At 34.4% G+C, this 27,784-nt stretch overlaps 1 protein-coding gene and 1 long non-coding RNA gene across 23 annotated transcripts in view; one reads left to right on the plus strand and one right to left on the minus strand.

Annotated features, from left to right (window-relative positions):
* The window catches only part of LOC143238420 (spliceosome associated factor 3, U4/U6 recycling protein-like), a 69,330-nt gene that overhangs the window by 19,365 nt on the left and 22,181 nt on the right, over positions 1-27,784 (plus strand). For 4 of the 22 annotated variants that reach the window (XM_076478633.1, XM_076478631.1, XM_076478635.1 and 1 more), the window contains 6 exons: positions 8,987-9,067; positions 10,310-10,342; positions 10,855-10,935; positions 22,124-22,263; positions 22,690-22,789; positions 25,649-25,911. The exons of 2 other annotated variants lie outside the window; for them this stretch is intronic. In XM_076478633.1, coding sequence (XP_076334748.1) covers positions 22,156-22,263; positions 22,690-22,789; positions 25,649-25,857 — 417 coding nt within the window. In that variant the 5' untranslated portion in view covers positions 8,987-9,067; positions 10,310-10,342; positions 10,855-10,935; positions 22,124-22,155 and the 3' untranslated portion in view covers positions 25,858-25,911. Of the gene's footprint in view, positions 1-2,255; positions 2,318-8,986; positions 9,068-10,309; positions 10,343-10,854; positions 10,936-18,098; positions 19,862-20,389; positions 21,168-22,123; positions 22,264-22,689; positions 22,790-23,546; positions 23,640-25,648; positions 25,912-27,784 lie in introns of those variants that run through there. 16 more of the 22 variants (XM_076478638.1, XM_076478640.1, XM_076478639.1 and 13 more) reach the window with 12 other exon arrangements.
* Positions 16,485-17,773, minus strand: LOC143238422 (uncharacterized). Its single transcript, XR_013020572.1, has 2 exons — positions 17,410-17,773; positions 16,485-17,182 (listed from the first exon to the last, which is right to left on the minus strand). It is a non-coding gene; the product is annotated as an uncharacterized LOC143238422 (long non-coding RNA).

Genomic DNA, 27,784 nt, shown 5'->3' on the forward strand with positions numbered 1-27,784 from the left:
AGGTTTCACAAAATGTCATACCTCCATGTTGTATCATAAGCCATCGAACCCCAAACATTTTCAATGGTGTTCAGTTCGGGTGAACACGCTGGATGGTCCAAAAAAATCATGTTATTCGCCATGAAAAAGTTATGCAGGCATTGTAGATTGCAGCGTTGTCCTGCTGAAAGATCCAGTCATTTCTATACTAGCGAGGGTTTTTGGTCAATAAGGATGTTCTCTCCAACATGCCAATGTAGCCAGCTGCTGTTTGACGCCGCTGTATAACCTGAAGCTCCATTATTCCATGGAAGGAGAAAGCACCCCGATATTGATGGAACCTCCTCCACTGTGTCGTGTAGAAAATGTCTCCAGTAGGATATCCTTATCGTGCCAGTAACACTGGAAGTCATCTGGACCATCCAGGTTAAATCTTTTCTCATTAGAGAACAAAACCTTCATCCACTTTTCTACATCTTATGTTCAGTGCTTCTCAGAAAAGTTTAACCTAGCTGTTTCGTGGTGTGGAAGGAGGCGTGGCCTTTAAAGACGTTTACGGTTTTTAAAGCCTTTCTCCCGTAGATGCCGTCTTATTGTTTTCCAGCTGCATTCTGCATCTGTAAGAGTCTTAATCTGGTTCGACGATCAGCTGGTGTCTTGTCAGACAACCCATCGAATCCTCCTGCTCAATGCCGGCGAAATTTTCATGGGCCTACCACTTGAATTTCTCGTTTCGTATCCCTCAGGGTCTTTTAAGTAATATGCAACACCAGTTTTACTACGCCCAATCTCACCAGCAATGGCACATTGAGAGAGACCTTGGTAACACAGGAGATGTCAGTGGGAGATGTGGACAACGCTAATTAATGCTTGAACACAAATGACTAAGTTTTTTTACGTGTTTACCGATTAACGCTTCTTTTCAGTATGTTCTTAAACTTTTGACCAGCTAGCATTTAGGCTCATTTCATGTTAAATGCTAAAAAGGTTTTTCATTTTTATTTTCTCTTTTTTATTTTCATCTTTCGAAACTCTACTCAAATAAATGGTTGAGACTGACAACGCAAAATGCATATTTTTTCTTTGTGTTCATTTGCCTTAAGATTTTGGCCAGGAGTGTGTGTGTGTGTGTGTGTGTGTGTATATATATATATATATATATATATGTTGTGTATTAGAGGTAATGGTTTTGGTGCACATTGGAAACCGTTGATGTTATAACTTTTATCAATCTATTTTTAAACATGGGGTAAACATTATAGTTTTCCAATATATGTTCATCAACTTTAATATTTACCACATTAGACACTTTTTATTTTCTAATTGTGTTTTAGAAAGGGCCAGATTAACAAAGGCAGAGTAAACAGTGTCAATACCATGTGTAGAAAGAGCCCACAGCTTTTTCTTTTCATCGTCTTTTCAATTAGTTTTAAGGAGAAAAATATTGTGTTTTAAAAACATTGTATTTAACAAACACAGTTATTTTTTACTGTTACGTATTATAGTTTATCTCGAACATAATTCGTGCGACTCGTAATCTGATGGTCGCGGGTTCGCATCCCCATCGCGCCAAACATGCTCGCCCTTTCAGCCGTGGGGGCGTTATAATGTTACAGTCAATCCCACTCTTCGTTGGTAAAAGAGTAGCCCAAGAGTTGGTGGTGGGTGGTGATGACTAGCTGCCTTTCCTAAATTAGGGACGGCTAGCACAGATAGCCCTCGAGTCACTTTGTGCGAAATTCAAAACAAACGAACATATTTTATTTCGTATTATGATTTCAAATAGTTGACAATTTTAATTTATACGTAAATTGAATGTCAAAAGTATCAACTTTATGATATTTGTCACCAAGATTGATACACACAATCAAATGCATATTTTTTCTTTGTGTTCATTTGCCTTAAGATTTTGTTATCAGTGGACTTATTTTTAAAATCTGTTTTTATATTGTCTTCCTTAAGTAATACTTTAATCATATTATATGATTTCTTTGTTAAAACGATAATCTATTGCTGCCGTTGCATCCTTAAAAGCCACATTAAGCTACTATTCAAGGATGTCAACGGCAAATAACAATATATCTCAACCTGATGAAAATACACAGAAATGCAACCAAACGTCGTTCAAAGTACTAGTCTCCAGGATGGTAAACCATTTCTATAACTTTCTACTTACTGTCATTATCTCTACATGTTTCGTGAAAAAATATGAATTTTTATTTCATTAATGTTTTAAGCGATTCTGAATACTAGTGTTTTCTTCTTATAATCCATAGATGTACGGGTGAAGTCCGTATTGGCTTCTTAAAGTAATATATTCACCAACTTACTTCTGAATCCATCACTTCGCTGATTATAGGATCCTTAATAACACACAAGTCACAATAAGTAATGTATATATGTAAATGTTGAAACTAAACCCACTTATTATTACTTCAAGTTTCCAAGTATTTGACACTAGACAATCAGCCATTTTATCCTACATTTCTGGTGTAACAGACAAAAACAGGAAATATTTAATATGTTGAAATATATAGGTCTCATCTGTTGTGAATAATATACATAAGAAGCTTGGTAATTTGACCTTTAAAGGACACCACATGAGATCTAACAGCAAACATTCCGCTAAAGTAGACTGTGTTTGCTCATCAGAGATAATTTATCTTTACTTATTTTGAATTATTCTAGGACACAATAAATTTTACATTGTCATATATTTTCTCAAAGTCTTTTCTGAATGGTCAGTCAGTGATGATAAGATAATGAAAAATTGTAAGATTTCAAATATTTAAATACAGTTTCACTTTACCCGTGATTTGTGTAGTATAATCTTTAAAACGAAATAAAAATCATACTAAAATACACGCCAGTTCACGCCAAATCATGTTGTTCCAACTCTAAATAAAGTAAATAAGCCTTATGTTTGTGTTACGGTTCTCTTCGAAGATCCTTCATACGTGTATCTTCCTTGCTGATCCTGGTGTCCCTTGATAATCCATACCTTTCCTTTACCAATACCTATTTTCAGCCTAGAAGGTACCTAATGTGGTTTATAGGTTTCACGGCCACGCCAAAGACCATTGAGTTTCAGATATATTCACATCTAATTTAGAGCTGCTGAAAAAAGGAATGAAATCAGTTTTCACCTGTCTACTCTTAATCAAATAAGAGGATTGATTCAACTCTTATATCGCCCCCATAGCTGAAGGTACAAATCGTGTTCAGCGACATATCGTGGCTTGAACCTTCGATCTTCTAATGTATACAAAATATACAATTTTTTAAATTAGAATGAATTAATATAAATCGCTTGTGTAAGATATTCTAATGTACGTTCTTTAAAATTTGAATATTTGTTTACATATAATACTCTTGGGAAAAAATCTTTTATTCGCAAATTTAACAGTAATCCCTAGCTAGGACAGCAGTAAGTCTACGAATTTACAACACTAAAATTAGGGGATCGATTCCCCTGGATGGATACAACAGATAGCCCGGCTTTGCTATAAGAAAAATACACACACACCTTTAAAAGTAAATTTAATCATTTGTCATCATTAATATAGATTGTTTTATATCATTACATTATTAATACAGATTATATTTTATAATTTTTACTTTGTCATTGAAGATTCTTCAGATTTCACATATATGTTTCAAGAAATCATTCTCTTCTTTAAGGTCGATTCTTGACAGTGTTTCGAACTCTTTGGCTGACATGTTGTACATAACTAGTTTTTCTTAGTGGTCAATGTGGAGCCCAAGATGTGGAAAATGCTTGTGTCCATAAAAACTTTAAACACGAAAAAATACAATAATACTACGAAATACTGAACAACTATAGTTACCTAATAAACGGTAAAATTAATCTTTCACTGAATATCAAAATCAATACTCATGAATAAACTAACTTTCATTTAAACAAAACTATTTCTTAAATAAATTTGTCCCGACGAAAGTTTCGAAATTATTCAACTGAAACTTAGGTTTAACGTTAAAAAATATGCCACTTTTTAGAGTAAATTAGTAAACATCAAGAAAAACCATGAGGTTTTAAAAAGTCTCGTTGTGAAAAAGTGTTTCATATGCTCAATAATCACAATGGTCAACACATTCAACAAACACTGATGTTTTTTGTCACAGGATTCGTTTGACTGACGTACAATAACGTTCTCCATTTTTAAACCGTTTTGACCACTTTTGTATTTACATGTTTTAACGCTCTGGTGTAGTATTTATCTGTTACTTACAGATGAAAAAGTTGTTCTAAATGTCTGTTCACAGATCCTACACAGTCTCCTGTGTATGTATGTTTCTGCTTAACAACAAACAAATCAACTAACTACTCACAGGACCAATGGTTAACAATTTTGTTGGAAGAAAGTCTTCTTTTATGAGCTAAAAACATTAAACAGGACCAACACCAATGCAAATAGGTATAACAGATGAAAGATAAAGACCACTATTGACACATATTTGTGCTGCGTATTTACACCGCTAGAAGCCTGGTTTTGATACCTGTGGTGAGCAGTGCACACAGATAGACCTTTATGCTTAAATATAAAACAGTCAAAAGATAAAAGTGAAACGCAATTGAATCCATTCTTGGAAATTTTGCTTCAGTTCATATTAAACGGTCAACGTACCAACAAAGTTTTGAATTCCTCAAAATCTATTATAAATAGGTAACCAGGAACAGAGCTCATAAACCGTGGAAGATAACGATATTTACTTTCTGATCTTATATTTCTCAGACAGTTCATAATCTAGAACTCTCAACTATTTTACATCAACATAGAATGAAGAAATACAGGATAACATTAGCTTTCAAAATAATAATGTAATTATATTTTTGAAAGTAAATGTTACTATGAATATAAACCTAAAATTTGTGTCATAAAGAATTTACCTCAAAAATAGTTGTTGTTTATTTAAATACGAGGATTTTATTTCTATAGCATGTTTTGACTTTGGAAGCAGTATTTATACCATAAGGAAATAGAGTACCTGCTAACATTTCATGGCTTTAACGTTTCACTAAAACTAGAATCTCCAATCATCTCTTAAATAGAACTTTGACTTTATATTTGTATTTGATGTGGCTGTTTAGTAGGCATTTAAAATGCCTATGCTGATAAAAAGCAAATAATGTGTACATTCCATACGACAGAAAAGTTAATTTCTAACGCCAAGAATAACTAAGAAATAATTTAAATAAACGTACCCACTAAACTGTGATGTTTCCATGTAAGATCGTTAGTATTACTAGTTGTAAGGCGATACTGTAGATCAAATGAAAAGAAATAATCTGTGTAAGTTCCAACGTGTATTATTGTACTTATCATAAATTCTGCTTTCACAATCTAAAACTGAATCATCTATTAAAACATACCTTTTCTGTACGAACGAAGTCACTATATTACTGAAAAAGACCGGGGTTCGATTCCCCTGGGTGGGCTCAGCAGATAGCCCGATGTGGCTTTGCTATAAGAAACACACACACACACGCGTGTGTCTTTTGAAAAGAATCTTTATTTAAGCTACAGATACAAAAAAGACATTACATCAACATAGAAAGAGGAATAGCAGAATTACGTAACTGTTTCTTTATTTAAATTTTACATAATTTTATTTCTTTAAACGTTTATTCAATAAGTTCAATATCATTATTCAATATCAATTTTTCACATAAAACCATGAACTTCAAGGAAGCAGTCATGGAGATTGTACTGTTCTCAAATAACATCAGCAAAAACTGTTAATTCGATTAATATTAGTACATGTAAATTTGAAAGTAGTAACTACTAAGTTTAATTCAAATTAAAAATAGACTTCTTATGTTTTCCAAAATTTCAATCTCTCTATAATACGATGAACTGCATTTTTAATTGTAGTCATGTTTGGTCTTGATTGTTCTTCCCGGATGATGCGTTGTTTATGAAGTAACCATTGCGTAGTGAGATTTTCAGTTGATTTATTGCGTCACTCAGAAGAACACGTGATGGTGTATCCTAGTTTTGACACAGATTGAAACAGAATGCAATTATATATTGTCTTTACAAACTTACAATACTTTTTAAAGTACATGGACACCTTCCATCCAAGATTTTTAAATTGTTTGTCAGCCTTTGGTTTCACTTTTGGGAAAGTTTCCATCCAACTTTTCTTTGAGCCGTGAATCATCATTAAATATCCACGATCAGTAAAGTCCGTTTGAAACACTAATGTTTCATCAATGCAGCCGATAAAATCATCATCACGCTCGTTTTGATCTTCAAGAAGAGTGAACTTTGGTGATAAAAGAATTTCTGCTGGTTCAGTTTCATAAATTTTAATTGCTTGTAGGAATGTATTAATACTCTGATCGTCTTCAGGAATAATTAAATGTTTTGTCTTTATATAATGAATGAACAAAGGGAATATGGTCCCACATCCTTGAAACTCATATTTCTTATCTTTAGGAAGATACCAACGTCGTTCACGTGCTGGAGTGGTAAGGGAACTGCCTAGTTTACATTTGGAGAGCGTTTCAACTGGAATCCTGTGTCTGATTCCATCAGTACTCAAATGTATAGTTTCTACTCCTTCAGGAAACATGGAAAAATATCAAGCTGTAACAACTTATTTTACCTGAGATTTTTATTGCCCAAAACCCTATTATTTTATTTGCTATCGTTCAATTTGTCGTGTAGTAACTATTTCATAAATGTGTTTGTCTTTCCGTATCTGAGCATTACTTTTTAATTATTGTTACGTAATACATTGTTTTATCAATAAACGACAACAACCAATAATACAAATATTATTGTCGAGTGAAACAATAACTATCATTGAATAACTTTTCCTTCCACGTTTCCTCATTTCGTGACCAATCAGCAAAAACTTGACAGTGACGTACGATGACTTGAGGGGTGAGTTGGAACCTTCATCTTCTCTTTAAATAAACGTCACTATATGTGTGCATCTGTTCATTAAACGTTTCCACATTTATTGATAAAAGAGCACCACATTTGACATAGTGATTCAGTAAGAACGTGGGCTTCTCTTTTACCAACGAATAGTGAGATTGACTGTAACCTTATAACGCCCCACGGCTGAAAGGGCGAGCATGTTTGGTGCGACGGGGATTCGATACCGCGACCCTAAAATTACGAGTCAAACACCTAAACCGACCTGGCCATGCCAGGCCATCAAGTAAGAGTAAGACTTAAGATAATTTGTATTAGGTTGGTGAAGAATCCCAGTGGTAGTGATACTATATTAACAATAATTTGAGTAAATGAATAACGTTAATACGTAATATTAATAGTAATACAATGGTATGCTGATCTGACGAGCTGTGAAGTGTGATAGATACAAATACAATTAATTGGATACCTTATCATAATTGTTGTTTCATACTTTTGATTCAGAAGTTCCAAACTTGTAAAAGGCAATTGTGCAAAGTCAAGTAACAAAATCTTACTTTATAACACCCATTTAATATTGTGGAATTGTTTGGTAACCTAATAACTTTAAGTTTCAAGCAAAGTAGTTTAAATGTATAGTGCTGATAATAGTGTCTCACAAATAATCAGTTAATCTTAGATTCACCCAAAACAATTTATGGAATAAATATACCCTCCAAGACCAACATATATCGTCTATAATATTTACAGGGCCATTTTTCTATAATTTAATGATTTGAATTTTGTTAGTTAAAGTACTTGTAATTAAACCATGAATTATGATGTTCTTGCTTCGTGCTTGAGGTCTAACAAATAGCTTAATATTTAATATTAAATATTTATACTGTTGATGTTAATCATTTTAATATTTTTGTATCATTCTGCATGAAACATAATTGTTGTATTAGTTTTTGTAGTATTAGTTGGAAGAGTTTCAGAAGTGAATAAAAATTTAATTAACTTGTAAGAAAAGTATGGTATAAAGTATATATAATTTGATTAGAATAACCATTATAATTTAAGTTTATTAGTGTCTTATTTTGAGGCCTATAATATTTATATGTATCAAAAGCTTGTTTATATACTTCCAGGAGAACTGTATGGGTTTAAATGGGGAAACCTTGACACTTGCAAGTTTTACCTTTTTCTTTCACTGATGATGCATTAGTAAAGGCAGAAATGGAATATCAGTAACCAATCAATAACTCAAAAACAAATCAAATAAAAAATGCTGCATTGACTGAAAATATCCCAGGGTACGAGTTACAGTGTGGGATCATAATATGTACCATAGGTTTTGAAGGTGACTGAAAAAATAGGACCCACATTGCAGTGGGGATACACCATCTATCAGTCTTAATCTGCATTTGACAGTCTCACATAAGAAATAAAGAGTAGCAACAGATATAGAATTAGAAATTAGGATAGAGAGGTGTGGGTGCTCAAGTTCATAACTTCTCACACGTTTTTGAGTTGTAACAAATCAGTATAATTAGTCAGAGGTTTAGGTTTGCTGTTTTTAATGCAGTCCTTCTGATTTTACACATTTCACTATTTAACTTTATAAAAATATATTTAGTTTCACTAATACATATTAATGATTGTGATAAAAATACTGACAGAAACAGGTTGTACATTCATATTGTATAACTAAAGTTATTAGTGTAAAATTTTATGAAATCCAAAAAAATGAAAATCAAACAAATTCAAATATTTTGAAAGACTTGAGACCTACTAGAGCGATTACTGTGATGATAAGATGATGCTTTTGAGAAAGTCTTTAATTTAAAAGGTTTTATGAGTGAACATGAATTTGAAAAATGTTTTTCACTGATAAGATCAACAGATTTCTGCAGGATTAGACACTTGTTCTGCAAACATTAAAGGTAATTTGTGACACTTGCTATTTTTCTTATAAGAGCAAAGAATATTAATTAGCTTATTAAAATACACTCCATGATTTCATAAATTTAAGAATGGGTTTCTCATGGTGAAACATACTATCTCAAGACATTCATCATAAGAATGGTATTTTACTGTCTTTTCATTCTTATTTTCAGATATAGTATGACAGCAGAATTTTGGGAGTTAGTCAACTTGTCAACTAAAATTAATCAGAATTGGTCTCTGTTGGTACGAAGGTTTGTAGTCAGTGAACAAATTCTCAATATCTTGTACAAATGTGAACAACTATTTCAGTCCTTATCATGAAGCTAGAAACAATTAAATGTTATGGAGAAAAAAGTATTTAAATGTGATTGTTTGGAAAGTTTTAAAACATTCTGTTGTGTATTTAATTTGGAGGGAAGGAAGTGAGTTTCTTCTGGAAGTTGAATTTTATGTTTAAGAATTAAGTGGATTTCTTAAACTTTCAGTAGGTACAGAAAAACATACCTTACATCATACGTATAAAAAGTATTGTATTATTAGGGTATTTGTTTCAGTTTATAATAACATTATTGTTTGTTTATTAAATGTAACCTTCCACTGTCTGCAAATAATTTGTGGTCTACGTGAAAATGACTTCAAGTGTCCCTCTTTACGTTATTGTAACATGTATTGTAGTGCCACTTGCATGATAAACAACTGAGAGAACTGTTTAGAACTGGAGAATGTGATTAGTTACCTTCAGGCAGTGTTTACATTGATTAGGTTTATGCAGTCTAATCAAAACTATAACTAAATCAATTGTCACTATAATAATAAACTAATTGCAAATGGAGATAACAACCTTCTCTCTTTTGGATAATTCTAATTATCCAAGTAATAAAAAATGTTACATTGTTTGCTGCTGAGCTTAAAGCTGCACACCTGACAAATTAAATCATGAACATCAGATAATATAAAACTTTTAATTATAAATATGCTTTAATGTCTAGTTTATTAACATACATGGATAATAAAGTTCAGTTTAATTTTCAATATAACTTATAAGGTGCACTTCAACTTAGCATAGACTGTATGATTAACCCATCCCCATGAGTCAATCCTTCCATTCATGAAGTAATCCTAGTAGCTCTTTGAATACTTTTGAACAAGTACTATCCTTTCTTACACAATAAGAACAGAAAAATTACTAGAAAAACGTAATGCTGTATTAACACACATTTTATTATTTCCCAGTATCACTGAAATAACAAAAAATTATTTTGCTGTTTGTAAAATTTAAACTGTAGATCTATTCCTGTAATTCGAAACTTTAAGGTATGGTTCTTGTTTCTGTTGAGAATCGAAGGAGTTATTTTGTATTAATTTGAAATTTTACTGCTTTGAGGGACTATTTTGGCATGCTAATAGTATTTTATTTATAAAACAGATTGAGCTTGTAATATGTTTAGATTAAATTTCTGATTTGATATAAATGTGCTCTTTTGCTTCCACAGTTTCTAAATGAAGATGAAATGAATTCTGACTTTGTAAAGGGGCCCGGCATGGCCTAGTGCGTTAAGGCGTGCGCTTCGTAATCTGAGGGTCGCGGGTTCGCGCCCGAGTTGCGCCAAACATGCTCGCCTTCCCAGCCGTGGGGGCGTTATAATGTGACGGTCAATCCCACTATTCGTTGGTAAAAGAGTAGCCCAAGAGTTGGCGGTGGGTGGTGATGACTAGCTGCCTTCCCTCTAGTCTTACACTGCTAAATTAGGGATGGCTAGCACAGATAGCCCTCAAGTAGCTTTGTGCGAAATTCCAAAACAATCTTTGTAAAGTTTTTGTGTATTCCAAGTGTTATAATATATTATGTTAAATTATTATCATATTTTAAAATTATTTCACATACAATGAGATTGTCATTTGCCTTTTTTTTAACCATTAAAAATGTTTAATGTGATTGTTTCACTATTGCTCAAGAAAAGTCAAAGCAAACCGTAGAATAATCTTTTGTATGAAAGTGGTTTTTTCTTACATTAAGAAGACTTTTTCATTCTTTAAGAAACAATTATGTCATCTTAGTCCAGCTGTTATGCAGTTCCTGAAGAGCAGTACACACTCCATTGAACCATAGGAAGAACAGGTATGCATTGGATTCATACAGTTTTGGAAATTAAGTTTTGAAACTGTTTGAAAGAATATTTGTTTTTCAATAGAAGCATAACATCTGTTAACTTGTATTCATGTGTACTGACCTAAGGTCATAAGTATTTATTTAATAACGAGTTCATGGACGGGTAGCAGTGTTGGTTGATCAGCATGTGCCCACCCTGTCTTTGCCACTCGACACACCCTTGGAGGCCGTAGCAATTCCCGTTTCCTTGGGTCGTGCCATCACTGTTTGTTCTCTCTACTTGTTGTCTGGAGAAATTTATGATCAAACGGATCTTGATGCTTCAGTCTCACAACCTTTCTCTTTTCAATACTGGTTCTTCTACTTATTTCCAAGTATCTAGCCAGTCCTTCACTGCTATTGGTCTCTCAACTTGCTCCCATTTTTCATGGAGGGTTGACAATAATCCACCAGGCAGTGATCATTTTCCTATAATTTTGATAGTTGCTTTGACGAACTGTATCTGTAAGACCTAAGAATGTCCTCTCGCCCACTCATGGTGGGATCCCGACGACAGCTCTCAACCATGGATCACCTGATTCGACCTGAAACATCAGTCAGAGAAGCCTTTCTCAAATGACATCTTGTATCAATATTCTTTGACACTGAGAAGGCTTATGACACAACATGGAAATATGGCATTTTGCGAGACCTCCATATATATGGGTTACGTGGCCATTTACCCATGTTTATTAAAAAAATTTTAATGGACAGGAGATTCCAAGTTCATGTGGGTTTGACACTTTCCCATTCTTTACAACAGGAACTTCGGGTCCCTCAGGGCTGTGTTTTGAGTGTCACACTTTTCAGTATAAAGGTAAATGTCTTCACTGAACAACTCCCTCTCACTGTTGCAAACAGGCTCTATGTCAACGACTTTCACATCTCGTGTCAGTCGTCGAACATGAGATATATTGAGCAGCAATTACAAACTGCCCTCAATCATGTACTGAAGTGGACCACGGCGAAGGGCTTTAATTTTTTTTTTTCTCTAAAACCGTTTGCATGCACTTTTGCCGCCAATGGGGTATTCACCCTGATCCTGAACTCTGTATTGGTGAAGTTTCGATGCCAGTGGTCCCTGAGACTAAGTTCTTGGGGCTTATCTTTGACCGTAAGCTGACCTTTATACCACACTTAAAGCAGCTACGGGTCAAATGCACAAAAGCACTGAACATCCTCCTTGTCCTCTCTACCACCAGTTGGGGAGCTGATCGATGTTCTGTGTTAAAGATATATCGTGCTCTTATTCGATCGAAATTCGACTATGGATCAATGGTCTATGACTCTGCCAGACCCTCGGCCTGAAAGATGCTGGACCCCATTCATCATCAAGGACTTCGACTCTGCACTGGGGCTTTCCGCACCTCCCCAGTTCAAACCTTATACGTAGAATCTCATGAACATTCTCTGCACCTTCGCCGTTTGCAACTGTCTTTACTATATTCTTCGAAACTTCGTTCCTTACCAAAGTATCCCACCTGGGGATGTTTTCCTTCCTCAATGGGCCATACTTTTTCAGAGCAGATGATCTGCCATTGCTCCTTTTGGCCCTTTCACATCCAAGTGCAATTGGATGAATTGGGTCTGTCCTTGGATAACATTACAGAATCCACTGGTCAGCCCATCCCACCGTGGCTTATTACAGTCCCCAAATGTGACCTTTCTGTAAGTCATCTGAAAAAGGCAGATACTCCTGATTGGAAGTACCGTTTTTTATTTACTGCACAAATTTCGAACAATATTTCCATTCCAATTTATACGGATGGTTCCAAATCAGGTAACTGTGGGTTCTGCCATGATTTGTTGTGGTTTGGTGGTTGGAAGCAGAAACCCCTCTACAGCTTCTGTGTTCATTGCTGAACTGTACGCCATATCTCTTGTTCTGGATCATATTGAAGCTAAGCAGTACTCCAACTGCACTATTTATACTGACTCGCTTAGTTTTCTACTGGCCCTGGAATCGCTTCACATTGTCTCACACCCTGTTCTCGCTGATATTCAAAACCGACTGGCCCATTTTTCATTAACATCTACTTCTATCCAGTTTTTCTGGATAACAGGCCACGTTGGTATTTGCGGGAACGAGCTTGCAGACACAGCAGCTAAATCTATCTACTCTGGCACTATCACCACTGTGCCTATTCCGTACATGGACTATGGTCGTGTATTTAAGGCTCGGCTATGTGCCAGCTGGCAGTCCACTTAGAGTGAGCAACGTGACAACAAGCTTTTTCAAATAAAACCCTATATTGGGCTGTGGCCGTCTAGCTTCCATAAGGTTTGGAAGGAGGAAGTTGTTCTAACTAGACTACGCATTAGTCACAGGTTTTTGACATATCCTTTTCTTTTATCTGGAACTGTTGCACCAGTGTGTAGTTTGTGTAACACTCAAATCACAATAAGCCACGTTTTACTTTCTTGCCATCGTTACTACTCTCAATGACGGCACCATTTTAAACATGTTCTGTCCCAAGGCTTGTCCATAACATTGGACAGTGTTATTGGTGATGGTGACACTGTCCACCTTTTTAGTTTTTTACTGGCCTTTAATCTTTTTAATCTCATTTAAGTGTTTGATATTTATTCATTACAATTTTTAATTGCGGTTCCCTTTTAAGAGTCTCAATCTCTCTAGTTCAATTTGAAATTGCAAAATGGCCAGAACATTAAATAACTCGACACCAGGACTGGAAGGCCAACTTCAGGTGACTAACGCTGCTGTTTGAACGACCTGTTAGTCATCCTGGCGAGTTGTTATTACAATTTTGCTGCATGAATTTTAAACTTTTATTACTTTACCCTTTGGTATTGGCCATAATGACACATAACTCGGAACCAGGACTGGAAAGACCAACTTCAGGTGACTGATGATGATTCTCGTACTTACCTGTTAGTCTTGCTGGCGAGTTATGATCATTACTATTATGCTAGAGAAAGTCATTTACAACTTTTCTTACTCTGCTTTCTCTCTTAACGTTGAAGACTAGGTATCAACATTGGTTTTATGCTTTTTCTGTTTTTCAGTGCTGTTTTTTTACCTTCATTTCCTTTTATGCATTTTACTACATTTAATTTATTTTGACCTTTTTACCGGGAGTTTGGCGCAGATAGCCTAGTTGCTTTGTGCCATAAAGCACTAAATCAACCAACCAACCATCTTGGACTACCTAATTCGACTTGAAACATTGACGATCACAGAAGACTTCAACAATGAGAGAACACCTTGTTTCTGTCTTCATCGATCTTGAGCTCCCTCTCGATGATATTGCTCTTTGCATGGTCCTTAAGGCAAAATTCTTGGGGTTTATTTTTGACCGTAAGCTTTCTTTCATTCATCACATCAAACAGCTATGTGTCAAGTGTACTAGGGCACTAAACATCTTTCGTGTCCTCTCTTCCACCTCTAAGCGAGTGGATTAATGTTCTGTGCTCCAGGTCTATCATGCTTGCATTTGATCCAAATTGGACTTTGGGTTTATGATTCTGCCAGAACCTCACCTATGAAGAAGCTGTACCCCATTCACCATCTGGGGGTTTGGTTATGCATGGAGGCTTTTCTCACTTCTTCTGTCCAAAGCTTGTACACCAAATCCTACAAACCTCTTCTTAACCTCCACCATTTGCTCTTTCTGAATAGATGGTCTGTCATTTTTTCTTTTGGCTTTTGTATGCAGGGACAGTTGGTTGAATTGGGCATGTCATTGGATGATGTTACTATCTCCACTGATCAGCATTATCCCACCATGGCTTATTACCATCCACACCTGTGACCTTTCTTTGAGTCATCTGAGGATGGTAGATACTCCTTATTGGAAGGTACTGTCTTCTATTTGCTGACCATGTTTTGAACCATTCTTCTATTCCAATTTACACAAATGGTTCAAAAATCAGGCAACTCTGTGGACTGTGCCAGAGTTTGTTGTGACTCGGTGTTTGCTCTGTTGTTTGCTGCCAAGTTGTATGCCATTTACCTTGCCCTGGATGACATAGAAACTACGCAGTACAATGATTGTACCATTTGCAGTGATTCTGGCTCTGGAATCACATTAAATTTCATCCTCTTCTTGTCAATATTAAACAGCAACAACTGGCCCATTTCTTTTCATCTTCCACTAACATACAGTTTTGTTTGGATAACTGGCCATGCCAGTATTTGTGGGAATGAGCTCATTGACACCTCAGCCAAGTCCACGTGCTTTGGTGCTGTCACAGCTGTGCCTGTTCCATATATGGACTAAAAGGTCTTGTATTCAAGACTTGGCTTCCTACCAGTTGTCTTGGAATGAACCTTCTTTGGCCATCTTGTTTCCATAAGGATTGGAAGGAGGAAGTGGCATGCAAATCTCATAGGCAGACTTACAAGCAACATAGCATTTGTGTGTGTAGATATGAGTATATTTGTGAAATACATTTTGAGAATAGGAAAATATTAACTTGTTTATTGGTTCTTGTATCTGAACACCAGATAATTAGTACTTGCATTAACATAATCTAACATCTTTATACATTCACACTTGTTATGTTAAAATAAGCTTTGAGATTTGAAGTTGTGTTCCAACTGTTGTTAGAGCTTTATAGTGAATCATTTAACAATTATCATAACAGATGTCCAGCTTGAAAACAACCTCAAAGTGGCATTTTTAGTGTTCAAACAAACACCCTCCTGTTCCACACTAGAAGGAAATATAGAAAAACAGTTTCAAAATTACTGTGGCAATACTACTTTATAAAATATCTAATAAAGGGCACAAGACTGAAAAGTACAATAAGATATAAGTCAGTGAGCGAGAACACTAATAACTTGTCCAGGACCAAATGGTCCAAAAAATAATGTTTCAAACCTAAAACGTTAAAGAATGTGTGTAACTAACATGAAAAACTTTGCAGAGATTGATTCTTCATAGTTTAACTTTCTCACGACAGGCTCAATCCCAGGAACTGACCTAATAATTATTCTGTGCTTGTTATAGTATTACAATACATTCACCTCATTTTGGCAGGCTTTAAGTAAACATAAAAATTTTTTTGCCCACCAAAGACTATATTTTTTAATGGAGTATTTTTACTAAAAATGTATCTGTGAACACTTACATATGTATAGATATATAAATAGAGAATTTCTGTATACTAGTCTGAGTGTTGGTTTCCATGTTTAGATTAAAAATACTATTCTAAGTATCAAAAAATTACAAACTTTATTTTGTGTAATATCTAAGCCTAAAGCCTTGTTACTGGCGTAACCCCTGAAGCAGTAAAGAAACAGGACTTCAAATTGTGAGATTAAACTACTTATGTTTATATTAAATAGTTTTATGCTCATAATAGTGTGTGTATGAATACACATTGTAAAATTTTATTGTTTTATTGCCTTTATAATCCCTGACTAATTACTATTCATGCCTTAATAGGTTGTAAATCATGCGACAAATATGCAGCTCTTGTTAAGCTTTTGAATTCCATTATGCACGAGCTACTCATGAACATTTTTAAAAATAGTATTATTATTAGTTTTTGTGTTTTTGGTGTTTTTTTTAATTTTGTTTACAGTATTATTTCAGTTCTTTGCATCACAATACTACCTTGTTTATGTTTATTTTTGTTTAGAATTTCACGCAAAGCTACAAAAGGGCTATCTGCACTAGCTGTTCCTAATTTAGCAGTGCAAGACAAGAGGGAAGGCAGTGAATGGTGATGACTGGGACATCATAATGTGACGGTCAATCCCACTATTCCTTGGTAAAAAGAGTAGCCCAACAGCTGAAAGAGCGAGCATATTTGTTGTGACAGGGATTCGAACCCGCAACCCTCAGATTACGAGTCAAACGCCTTAACCCACCTGGCCATGCCAGGTCAATTATTAGTAGTAGTGCACAGATGAACTTGTGTTTATGACCTGTAGCTTTTTCTTTGCTGTCTTGGTGGTACTGTTTCAATTCATGTGCCTTGAAGTCTTCAACAGTCTTCTTCCAGTTTGTGTATGGAAATTTCACTAGTTGTCCCGATTTCTGGCTTTCAACACCAGCACAATCAGAAGCAAAAATACAGCACACTTGCAGAAAGCACCCTTTGCATGTTGACTGTAGAGTAGCCATCTCCACTGTGAAAGCCAACGATGCTGAAAACGCAGCTTTCTTGGACCACACCGGGGGAAAACATAATCACTCTCTGGCTTCCAGGCATTCTCAAGGAGGCAATTTTTGGTTTCAGCGTTTATCTAAAAGAGACAGAAAGACATAGTTCTAATTAAGTTATTTTGCACTTAGTAAAGTTTAGTACAATAACCTCGAAGATAAAGGCTTAGAGCTGTACTTCACAGAGCAGGCCTAACATCCTGTGGATGTATGTCTACAATCACTAGCAGCAATGAATATTCAGTCTAAAACTTATCAGAGTGTTTACATGATTTTAATACAAAATTAATATTATGAGGAGTCGACTTACCTATTTATCAATGCTGACATCATCAGAAATGTAATTTCCAATGTTCCAGATTGGACCTGAGGTGGTACTGGCAGCACTGGTAGAAGACCACAGTGATGACTCTGACAATTCAGTTGATAATTCTGATTCAACCTGATTGGCTGCAGCACATTGATCAGGTTCAGCCTCACAAATGGGTTGAAAGAACCCATGCGTGGCTTTTGCTTTTTCAGGCTTGACATAGTGAATGACTGTTTATCGCAACTTCTGTTTATCAACGTCACATTCACTGTACCTTTGGCGCCATCTATAGTGAATGGCGCCAATGGTACTAGGCTAGTGCCATGGTGCTGCCAGCTTGCCACGGTGCCACCCACTGTTTATTTGTGAAGTTAATTCTTGAAATCCAGGGAATCTGAACATACACTGTCCATGATTTTTGAATACAGATTATAGACAAAACACATATATTTTGCACTCTCCTGAGTGACTCTATATTTTATATGTTGATGACTGGACTGTAGGCCTACTTTGCTGGGCCTGATAACTTTAAGTTATATATTATATATATATAGGCCTATATATTTATTTATGATTAAAAAAATAAGACAAACATCTCAGTGCGCCATTCTGAAATTTGCCAAAAGGTGGTCTCAGAATGCATAATTCAGGCTTTTCTTTTATGTTTTTTATTAAAAAATTTCCTGGGGGAGCATGCCCCGGACACCCCTAGCATGGCACTTGCATCAAGTACTCAAACTAAGCCACTCCCAATTGGTTACGTCACTTGTTGATGTGTGAATCACAGTGTTATTAATTCATAACAAGTTCGTGTAGAGTATCCTGTTTGTTGTCAATATTATTCATATCTGTTCTACTGTTAATTAAATAATTAATGTTGAACTTTACCTTCATCCGTAGCTTTTCACACTCAACACAAGTGACCGTCACAAACAGGAGGTAGATGAACCGACGGACAAACAACACGGTTCACAGTGTACATAAATAAAGAAGTACATAATGTTCTCTGATCAATCACATTCAGATGTTGACTACAGCAACATTGACAGTTGGTCTTCATTGGTCAGTCTAATAAGTAATAACGATTTGTAAACAAACAAATCCGTTGGCTTTGAGAGTCGAAGTTAAAAATCAACATTAAATTGTCTTCTGTCAACAAACACATCCATAAACTTTGGGATCAGGGGTTTAAAATAAATATATTAATTGACTGTTGTTAACAAACACAGCCATATGCTTCGGGATCAGGGGTTACAAGTCAATACTAAATTGATAACTGTTAACAAACACATCCATATGCTTTAGGATTAGGAGTTAGAAATCAACAGGTAAATTGTTTACTGTTAACAAACATATCTAACGCAGATAGCCCTCGTGTCGCTTTGCGCAAAATTAAAACAAACCACACCAGTCACTCATACGTTTTTATTACTTCAAATTTCAACATAGTTTTTACCAAACTGAGCTTGTGAATTAAAACAAGAAGCGACTAATATCTACCTACTACCAACTCCTGGACTACTCTTTTGCCATCGAATTGTACGATTGACTTACACGGTATAACGCCCCCACGGTTGAAAGAGCGAGTATGTTTGGTGCGATGAAGATTAGAACCCGCGACTTTGGATGACGAATCGTGTACCTTAACCGCCTGGCCATACTGGGTCATACGTGACTGACTGTACGAATCTAAACACTACTGCAAGTGGAGCTAATACAGTAATAACGTGTAACCTAACATTTAATCATACAGTTATAACGTGTAACATAACATTTAATCGATTGATAACAAACTCGACTTTTCTAGGTCAACAACTACTTGATATTTCACACACTGAATACATCGCTGAATTCTAATCATTACTCAATAAATACTTTACTGAAATCTAAATCACCGAATTGACTCGTATCTACTATTAAAGTTTCCTTGTCTAATTTTTATTGGAAATTTCTCGAGCTCAACATCGTGAGCTGTTTTGCTACCGTGTATGTTAAAACAATGAAATTAATATATTTATGTAAAATAGTATATTTTAGTTTAAGTGCTTTTAATTCAAAAAACCACGAAGAACTGACGTCAGAAACGAATGCTAATTAAAAATAGAGAAGTTTTATAAACGAGTCCAGACGTTGTTCTTTAGTGTTATTTCTGATTTTTACATGTATTTAGAATTCTGATTGATACTTATAATCTAGTTATTCCCTTGAAGGTCTTATCTGTTGTAACTTGAAAAGAGGTATCTCCATTAATAATGTTTATTCTCTCGAGTGTTTGATATCCTAACATTGACTGGTACTACTGAGATAAATCCTGATAATACAGTTGTTTATTTAAAAAATATAAAGTTCGAGCATTTTTTGTTCTTCTAATAGTGAAATGAATTTGATTAATATTTATAATGAAATATGAAGAAGACAAAGTAACAAATACAAGACCCTGAGAAAGACAGAGGTAAGATTACTGACTTACAACGTTGATATATACGATTAGATTTCCTGTGTTGAAAACAACATATAGTCTAATGTAGATTTGTTCTGAAAACCAAGCATACGCAAAATAAATAGCTAATCATAAATAATACAGTTAAACACTGATAAACATGTTTCAAGTGTGATCAAGTATATTTAATTTTCTGTATTTAATTAATTCATCCACAAAATATTAAAAGAGTGTCTATTAAAGAAGATCAACATAAGAGTACTTACCGTGAAGACCTCCAGAAAAATGTACAGATAAGATTTATGTATCTCTGTGAAACTTCGTAACCTCTCTGTATATAAGTATTTCTGCTGACAGTTAAGGATTCAATAAAAGAACATGACCATTCAGTCGTATATGTTGTATTCATTTCTGTGATAAAAAAAATGTTACATGCAAAGCACGATTTACTTTCCATGTAATGCTATTAGGTAACAAAACAAATCAACAACGACAAAATAGACAGACAAATAATACGGCTATAGTTTTGGAACTGTGTATCTACGACACCAGTGAATATTGATGAAGCTCGTTTCAGCTATGACCTATTATCAAGCAGTGTCTCGATGCAACACACAATGCGTTCCCGAAGCCCAGTCGTACAGTTAAGTGCCGCAAGTCAAAATTAAAGTCTATCTCGAGGGCAGTTCAGGGTGTAATTTTATCCTCGGCATACGTTGGCTAAAATTACGGGGAATACCTTCTAGTGGTTTATGACGCTCCATACACGGCACTGCAGAGAGCAGCTTCCCTTGTTTGTACAGTAAAATAACCATGTTATATTGTAGTAATCGTTCAATAACTTTCCCTCTCTGTTTCTGTATTTAAATAATTCAACCAATAAATATTAAGATTGTCGATAAAAGATTAACATAAGAGTACTTACCATAAAGACCCCGAGAGGACTGTATAGCATCTCTATGAAATTTCCTAAACTCTCAGTAAACATTACAAGTATTTCTGCTGACAGTTAATAATTCAGTAAAGAAAGATTAGCCTTGAGTGGTACACGTTGTCTTAATTTGTTTGATACAAATTACATGCAAAGTAGTTTTACTTTAATCTTTAATTATTCATTCTTTAAATAACAACTATTTTGTATTTAATGGATAAAATTGAAACGTTTATGCGAATATTACGATGAGAATGTTATACGTATCACATTAATTTATTAACTTAGTTGTTTTACGCCTCATAAAGTTAAATACAGATCTGCATACCCTGAACAAAAAGGCTAACAAGAGGATAAAGTTGAAAGACTTCATAAATGACCTGAGTGGTAAGATTTGCCACTTGGATAGGTTTATTATACTTTTGTAGAATACAGTGATTCACATTTAGAAATTTTTCTTTTTTGTCAAAACTCACCATTATAATTACCTAGATTGTAAAGGTTGTCTTATGTGAATGTTATCATTGTACAAACATTTACTACTCTATAATCTCACCAATAGCCAGATTTATTTTTACATTTTTATTCTACTGCAAGTGAAATAACTCTAATAACCAATGTATATTACAAATAGCGTATGGATTATTTTATTGCTACGTAGTCCTTTAAAATTTGATTTTTTAAGAACTATGCTGATATTTGAATATATAACCAGTTACTGTATATGTTTTCATTATTTTTATATTATAAGACGATTATATTTAAAATAATCCATTAGTGTTCATTCTTTGTCTATGGTTGTTTAAGTGCATGCAGAATTTCATGAGATGTGCATCAGACTGCCATCAAATTACACTTAATCCTGTCTTAATTCAGCCTGTTATAAAGTTGTACAAATCCTCACTTAATCCAGCTTCTTACCTGGTTATACAACAGTTTTTCTTTTACAATATTTTTATCAAGTTATTCTGCAACCCCTCTTAATCCAGGCTCTTTTTAAGTTATATTACAATATTCCCTTAATCTAACCTTTAATCATTTTATCCAGCAATTCTCCCTTAACAAATCTTTTTCTTCAGGTCTGTTCACTTGTACAAAGCCTGTATTAATATGTATAGTTTGTTTTTGTTAATGTTATGTTTCAACTGATGATTTAAACCCAAGTCCTCAAAGAAAGTTTAGTATTGTACACCACATATTTTATACTGGAATCATGATAAACCCTGTTTATTGTTCAAACTTGTTGAAATGAAATGAAAGATAGTAATAAACATTTCATAAGTATGTTGAACAAATGTTTTATTAGTTTAAATATTAAATTTTTGTACTCTTGTTATAACTAGCAATAGATGACGATCACAATTTAGACTGAGATATGCTGTCAGTTATTTACAGAAGAATCAAAACAAGTGAATTTAATACTGGATCTGACTACGTGACCCAAGTAATTAAGGATCAATGGCAGGTTGTTAACAGGAAACCAGTAAGTAAATGAATTACTTATTTCTTACTGTTAACATGTGGATTGAGTTTTCTGTTTGTTTATGTTACTGTTTTTTTTATACATTTAAGACTTCTTGCTGAATTCTTTGTTGATTTGTACTAGTGATATAAATCTTGTGTTCTACTTTACTATGTGATAATTTTCAAAGTTTCCATTTTATATCATTAATAAATGATCAAAATGTTTTAATGTCACCATTTCTTGTTTTGTTTCTATGCAATAAAACTTCCAAACTCTGTTTTATTTAAAGATGTTTAAGTTTACGTAACTTGTACAGAATATTGTACTCACTGATGAAGAAAGTGTATACTGCAGTATGGCTGTTAGATAATTTAAAGTGAAAAGGAAAAGCTTATGATGTAAAGCTATCAATTTTTCAGTTACATAAGGTATGTGTGTTTTCAGGTCTTTGAACTCTGCAGTAAAAAGAATACCAGAATCACCTACAAGTTCAAGTACTCCTTTCTGCTCAGTGGGATCAATATTACCCTCTTTGAAGCTTCACGTAATATGATATAAATATATATTTTTGTTTATTTTGGGTTATTTCTGAAATTTATCATGATTTAGAGCAAATTGCTATTTTTGTAGGAAGTTTTCCATTTTATGGATTTTAGTATTTAGTGGTAAAGATACTGATCACTGGTTGCAGTAGCAGGTGGATGGTTAGGGTGTCAAAGAGGACGTTTGCTTCCACTCCTATCTTTCCTCTATGATCACCAAGGGCTCCAAGAATGTGGTTAAAGTATTAAAAAGAAGTATGAATTAACCCACTTCTTAACATTGGTGTGTATAGTCATATGATTTATTTCACTAACTGATAAGTAATGTTTAAAATATCATACAACATACCTACTTAACCCTATCAAGGTTAACACCATCTCTGAGACTTTTTTTTTAAAGGTATTCACTTGTATTAACATAACTATAAACTTTTCTTGTTTAAATCAAACCATTTGGAGTCATATGAAAGACAAACCTCATATTATATTTATTAATTAGTGTTTAATTAATTAGTTTAATGTCTAATGTAGTTGATGAATAGCTCAGATACATCATACATCAGAAGGTCCTTGGTTGTTCTTTAGTTATTACACAGTATTATACTTTACCTGTGTTTGTTAATGATGAAGTATTTTACACATTAAACAATGTGAAAGATGAACAACAGTAATCATTAAACTTAAGGTGAAAGAAAGCTTTCATAATTCTCAAAATAAATTTTCTGTATCCAGATTATTCACATGTAATTGTTCTCACAGGGACACAACAACAAAGTCCTGATAACATTCAATGTTAGAAATGAAGATGATCTTACAAAGTTTGTAGATAATACATGTGAAGCTATTCAAAGGTGAGAATTTTTCATTTTAAAATTCTGCATAATGAATTTTGAAAGTTTGTAGAATCAAATCAAAATTAATGTAATATGTTAGAACCATTCAGTCTTTAGATTACTGTTTTCATCCTTTCATATTCTTGTTAATGTTGGTTTAAATATTTCCCTGCTGTTAGATAAAGTGATATTTAACTTGGTTTGAATGTTTCTTTACTGTTAACGTAACCTCTTAAAGTATTCTTTTGACAAATCAGTTCTCAGGTTAGGGTTTCTCACACTTTGATTTTTTTGTTTTTCCTATGATAGACTGATACTGTTTGAGACTATAGTTTATTATCTGTGGTAACGGAGAGGAAAAGGGAGCCTGGATAATACAAAACAAAGAAAAACTTGTATATATCTGTGTATTTCTGAGAAAGATGAAAATAACAGAAGTGTGGTTTGACCTAATATTCAAACTGACAGGTTTTGCTATAATTATATAAATTTTCCTTTTGTTTTATTTGATTTTAGTGAATTTTAGAACACAGTTTAAAACTAGTTCTGATGTTTTGTATGACATCTTGTGGGATTCTCAGGATTCTGTTAAAATGTAAACTGGATAATCTGTCCATGGATGATTAACTCTAACTTGTAAAAAGACATTACTTAAACATATTGACTTTTTAAACACATTTTTAAACTGTTTATACATCACATTGCTAATGATTCTAAGAGTGTGTTGTTTACAGAATACCTAATTATGTATAAGTTATCAGAAATACATCTTGCTCCTCTCTGGAAAATGAAACGTTAATTACTTCTTTATTCATTCAACATATCTGTATCAATTTATGTTCAATTCATAATCTCACACTAGTCTGTTCCCCATCTACAAACAAATTTCTTGAGATGCCCATGTCAATATTACAATTAATTCCACTAACTGCTGTTAAGGTACTTCTGTAATTTATATAGAAATTATATAGTTTCGTCTAGCTCTGTGGGCTAGTTCTCTATAATTGAGTATTGTAACAAACAAAACTTGTATTGCAGTATGTGAACATTCCAGGTAGCAAACAGTGTGGAAACAAATTGTAGCTTTCAGAGTTAAGAAGTTTTCAATTAATTTTGTCTTAAGAAACTTGCAATAATATAACATTAATCTAATTATTATTCTTTCTGAACAGGTGTTATTTCATCAGACATTTATGAACAATAGGTAAAACTCGATGAGGATTTTGTTTTTTTTTTAATTTCGCACAAAGCTACTTGAGGGCTATCTGCGTTAGCTGTCCCTAATTTAGCAGTGTAAGACTAGAGGGAAGGCAGCTAGTCATCCCCACCCACCGCTAACTCTTGGGCTACTTTTTTACCAACGAATAGTAGGATTGACCTTCACATTATAACACCCCCACGGCTGGGAGGAGGAGCATGTTTGGTGTGACTAGGATTTTTTGTTTTGTTAACAAGGGACATGTAATGTACACTGAAATTTACATTAAGTACTGTCAGTTTTGTCGTGTCAGTATATTAATGGTTACAAGTTGATCACAAGGTCATGTAAATTAATTTAACATTTACAGAACTGTTAATTTCAGTATTTGCTTTTATCTTGTGCATCATTATTATTATTCTGTAAACCAACAATATTTTGTATGGAATTTTGAATTTAACATATTTTATTGTCCTATTTTTACTAATAGGATATCAGAAACAGAATACATTTTAAAATTTCTGTAGAGTTAAAACCTACATCCAGTGTTTCTTTATATTATAGCATTCATCTACAGTGATATTAGGCTTTTTATGAGCCTTGTTTCTTTGCTTTTGCTTTCTGGCATTAGACAAAAACCATTGTAAATCCATATCAGCCAATGTGGCATGACATTTTATCAGATCACACTAAGCAAAAGGTTTTTTTTTCTTAATTGTAAAATTTCTACTTAAACAGTATCAAAGTGTTTTATAAACTTTAGACATAAATATAGAAATACAAAGTATGTAGGTCCTTGTATTTTATCTTTCTTTCTTGTTTGTCTGTAGGACACTCAGTTGAGAATCCTTTTCATTTCTCTCTCTGCTCAGGAACAAACTGTCTGTGGTCTGTCATCTTGTGGATCAACTTTATTCAAGCCTTAGAACAGTGGAAACAACCATATGATAAGGTCAAAGGTCAGATATCTAAAAGTAATAAGCTAATAAACGTTTATATAAAAAGCAGGATAAATTATGTAAAATGCAACAAAAAATAAAAAAGAAGAAAAATATGCCTTGTATAATATTCTATGGATAACAAAATCATGTTTTTGGTATGATACCTTTTCATAACCAATAACTGTAAAATTATTCTTTACATCTATATATGGTACTTTTAAGGTTATACCTAACAAACATCTACTTGATCTACACAAAGTCTGGAGAAAAGTAAAGTATGTAGTATTTACATATTACACATGAAGAATTTATCAATATAATGTAGTTATAACCAAGGCCTGTTTTTGAGCTTTCTTTCCATGTGGTAGTCAGGATTCCACCACTGATTAGGATATCGTAGAAAACGTTTCGAGCATTTATGCTTACCTTGAGCAACTGTGTGTATGATACAGTCAATCACTGCTGCCACACAGTCGTCTATTGGTGGCTTATAAACAATGGCATGATCAAATTCTGCTAGAACAGTAAAAGAGACTCAATTGGTTTGATCCAGCTTCCACTGGAGCCCGTGGGTTGGGTGGCATCGAACACGACCAGTCTCTCTCAGAATTATTGGAAAATGATTACTGCCTTGTGGATTATTGTCAACCTTCCATGAAAAGTGGGGGAACAGTTAAAGGAAAACATTGTGAGATCAGTAGCACTAAAGGACTGATTAGGTGCATGACAATAAATATAAGAACCAGAATTGAAAAGAGAAAAGGAGTGATATGAGAGCACAAGCTCTACAAAGCGAACCCTCCCATCTATATCAGCACTTTCTCAGAGGGGACTACATCCATTGAATTCCCCCAGGATTAAAAAGGGAGATGGCCACTGTTTAATAAAATTATCGTGGTCTGATTCATCACCTGTCTCTCCAGGCGACAGGTTAAGAGAACAGAGAGTGATGGTACGACCAAAGGAAAAACAGAGGGTTACAGTCTCCAAGGGTGTATTGAATTACAAAGATAGGGTGGGCACATGCTGATCAACCAGCTGTGCCACCCCTCAATGCACTCGTCCATCACACAAACTGTCATTTCTGTACAATGAAAACTGCCGAAAAATGTATGTATCTGCTGGTTTCAGAATTTTTTTCTGTAAGGAAATACATACAGAATGGTAGGAAGCAATTAATGCCTTGATGTCATCCAGATTAGAACGTAAATCTCAACAGTTCCATTGTATCAACGTGGCCGTTTTTATTTATGTTAAAGCAAATTGGTTGGAGAGTTCTTCTGTTTTCGACCAATTCTTTTTTTCATTTAAGGGAAGGTTGACCTTGTGTCGATTTGGCAGGTCTTTGTTGTTGGAAGAAGATTCCAGCGACTGAGGACGTGAACGAATAATCGTTTTGCATTTTGGAGTGGGAAAAGAATATGTACCCCAGGAAATACCTGTAATCGATACCAATGGAAGTGGATTTTGAGGTTTGCTGGGATGAATGTTAGTGACAGAGAGGAGTGTTGACGTTGATTCATAACGTTTTTAACTCTAGAGGTGAAAAGACTTTTTACATGTTTTGAGAACAATTCTTTGGAAGCACACAAAGAACCGTCTGCACTCCCACTGTAGAAGTGGAACTAAGTGCAGCAGCATACGTCCGAGATGAAGTGGTAGACAGCAACTTTCCAGCCTCAAAGTAAGTAATGTTTTGAATCCTCTTGAAATGCTGCATCTCTTTTTCTTTCAACCATTTAGCAGAAGTAGGATAAGTGAGAGCCATTGCAAATGACAGAATATGGGTCCGTTTCACGCTCATGGGCATCGTTTTCCTTGTCACTACAACAAGCTCACATAAAAGAACCACGACACGATGTCTTCGAGTGACCGAACCATTGACACTGGAAACATCTGAGAGGGTTTGGAATGTACGTCCGTACTTTGCAATAAAGATAACTTCCCTTGATGGTGGCAGGTGGCCACGGTGATGTGAATGTTAAAATGAGGACATTGGTTGGATTCGTAATTCTGTCTTTGTGA

Source organism: Tachypleus tridentatus, chromosome 13, assembly GCF_004210375.1.
Source record: "Tachypleus tridentatus isolate NWPU-2018 chromosome 13, ASM421037v1, whole genome shotgun sequence".
Classification (NCBI taxonomy): Eukaryota; Metazoa; Arthropoda; class Merostomata; order Xiphosura; family Limulidae; genus Tachypleus; species Tachypleus tridentatus.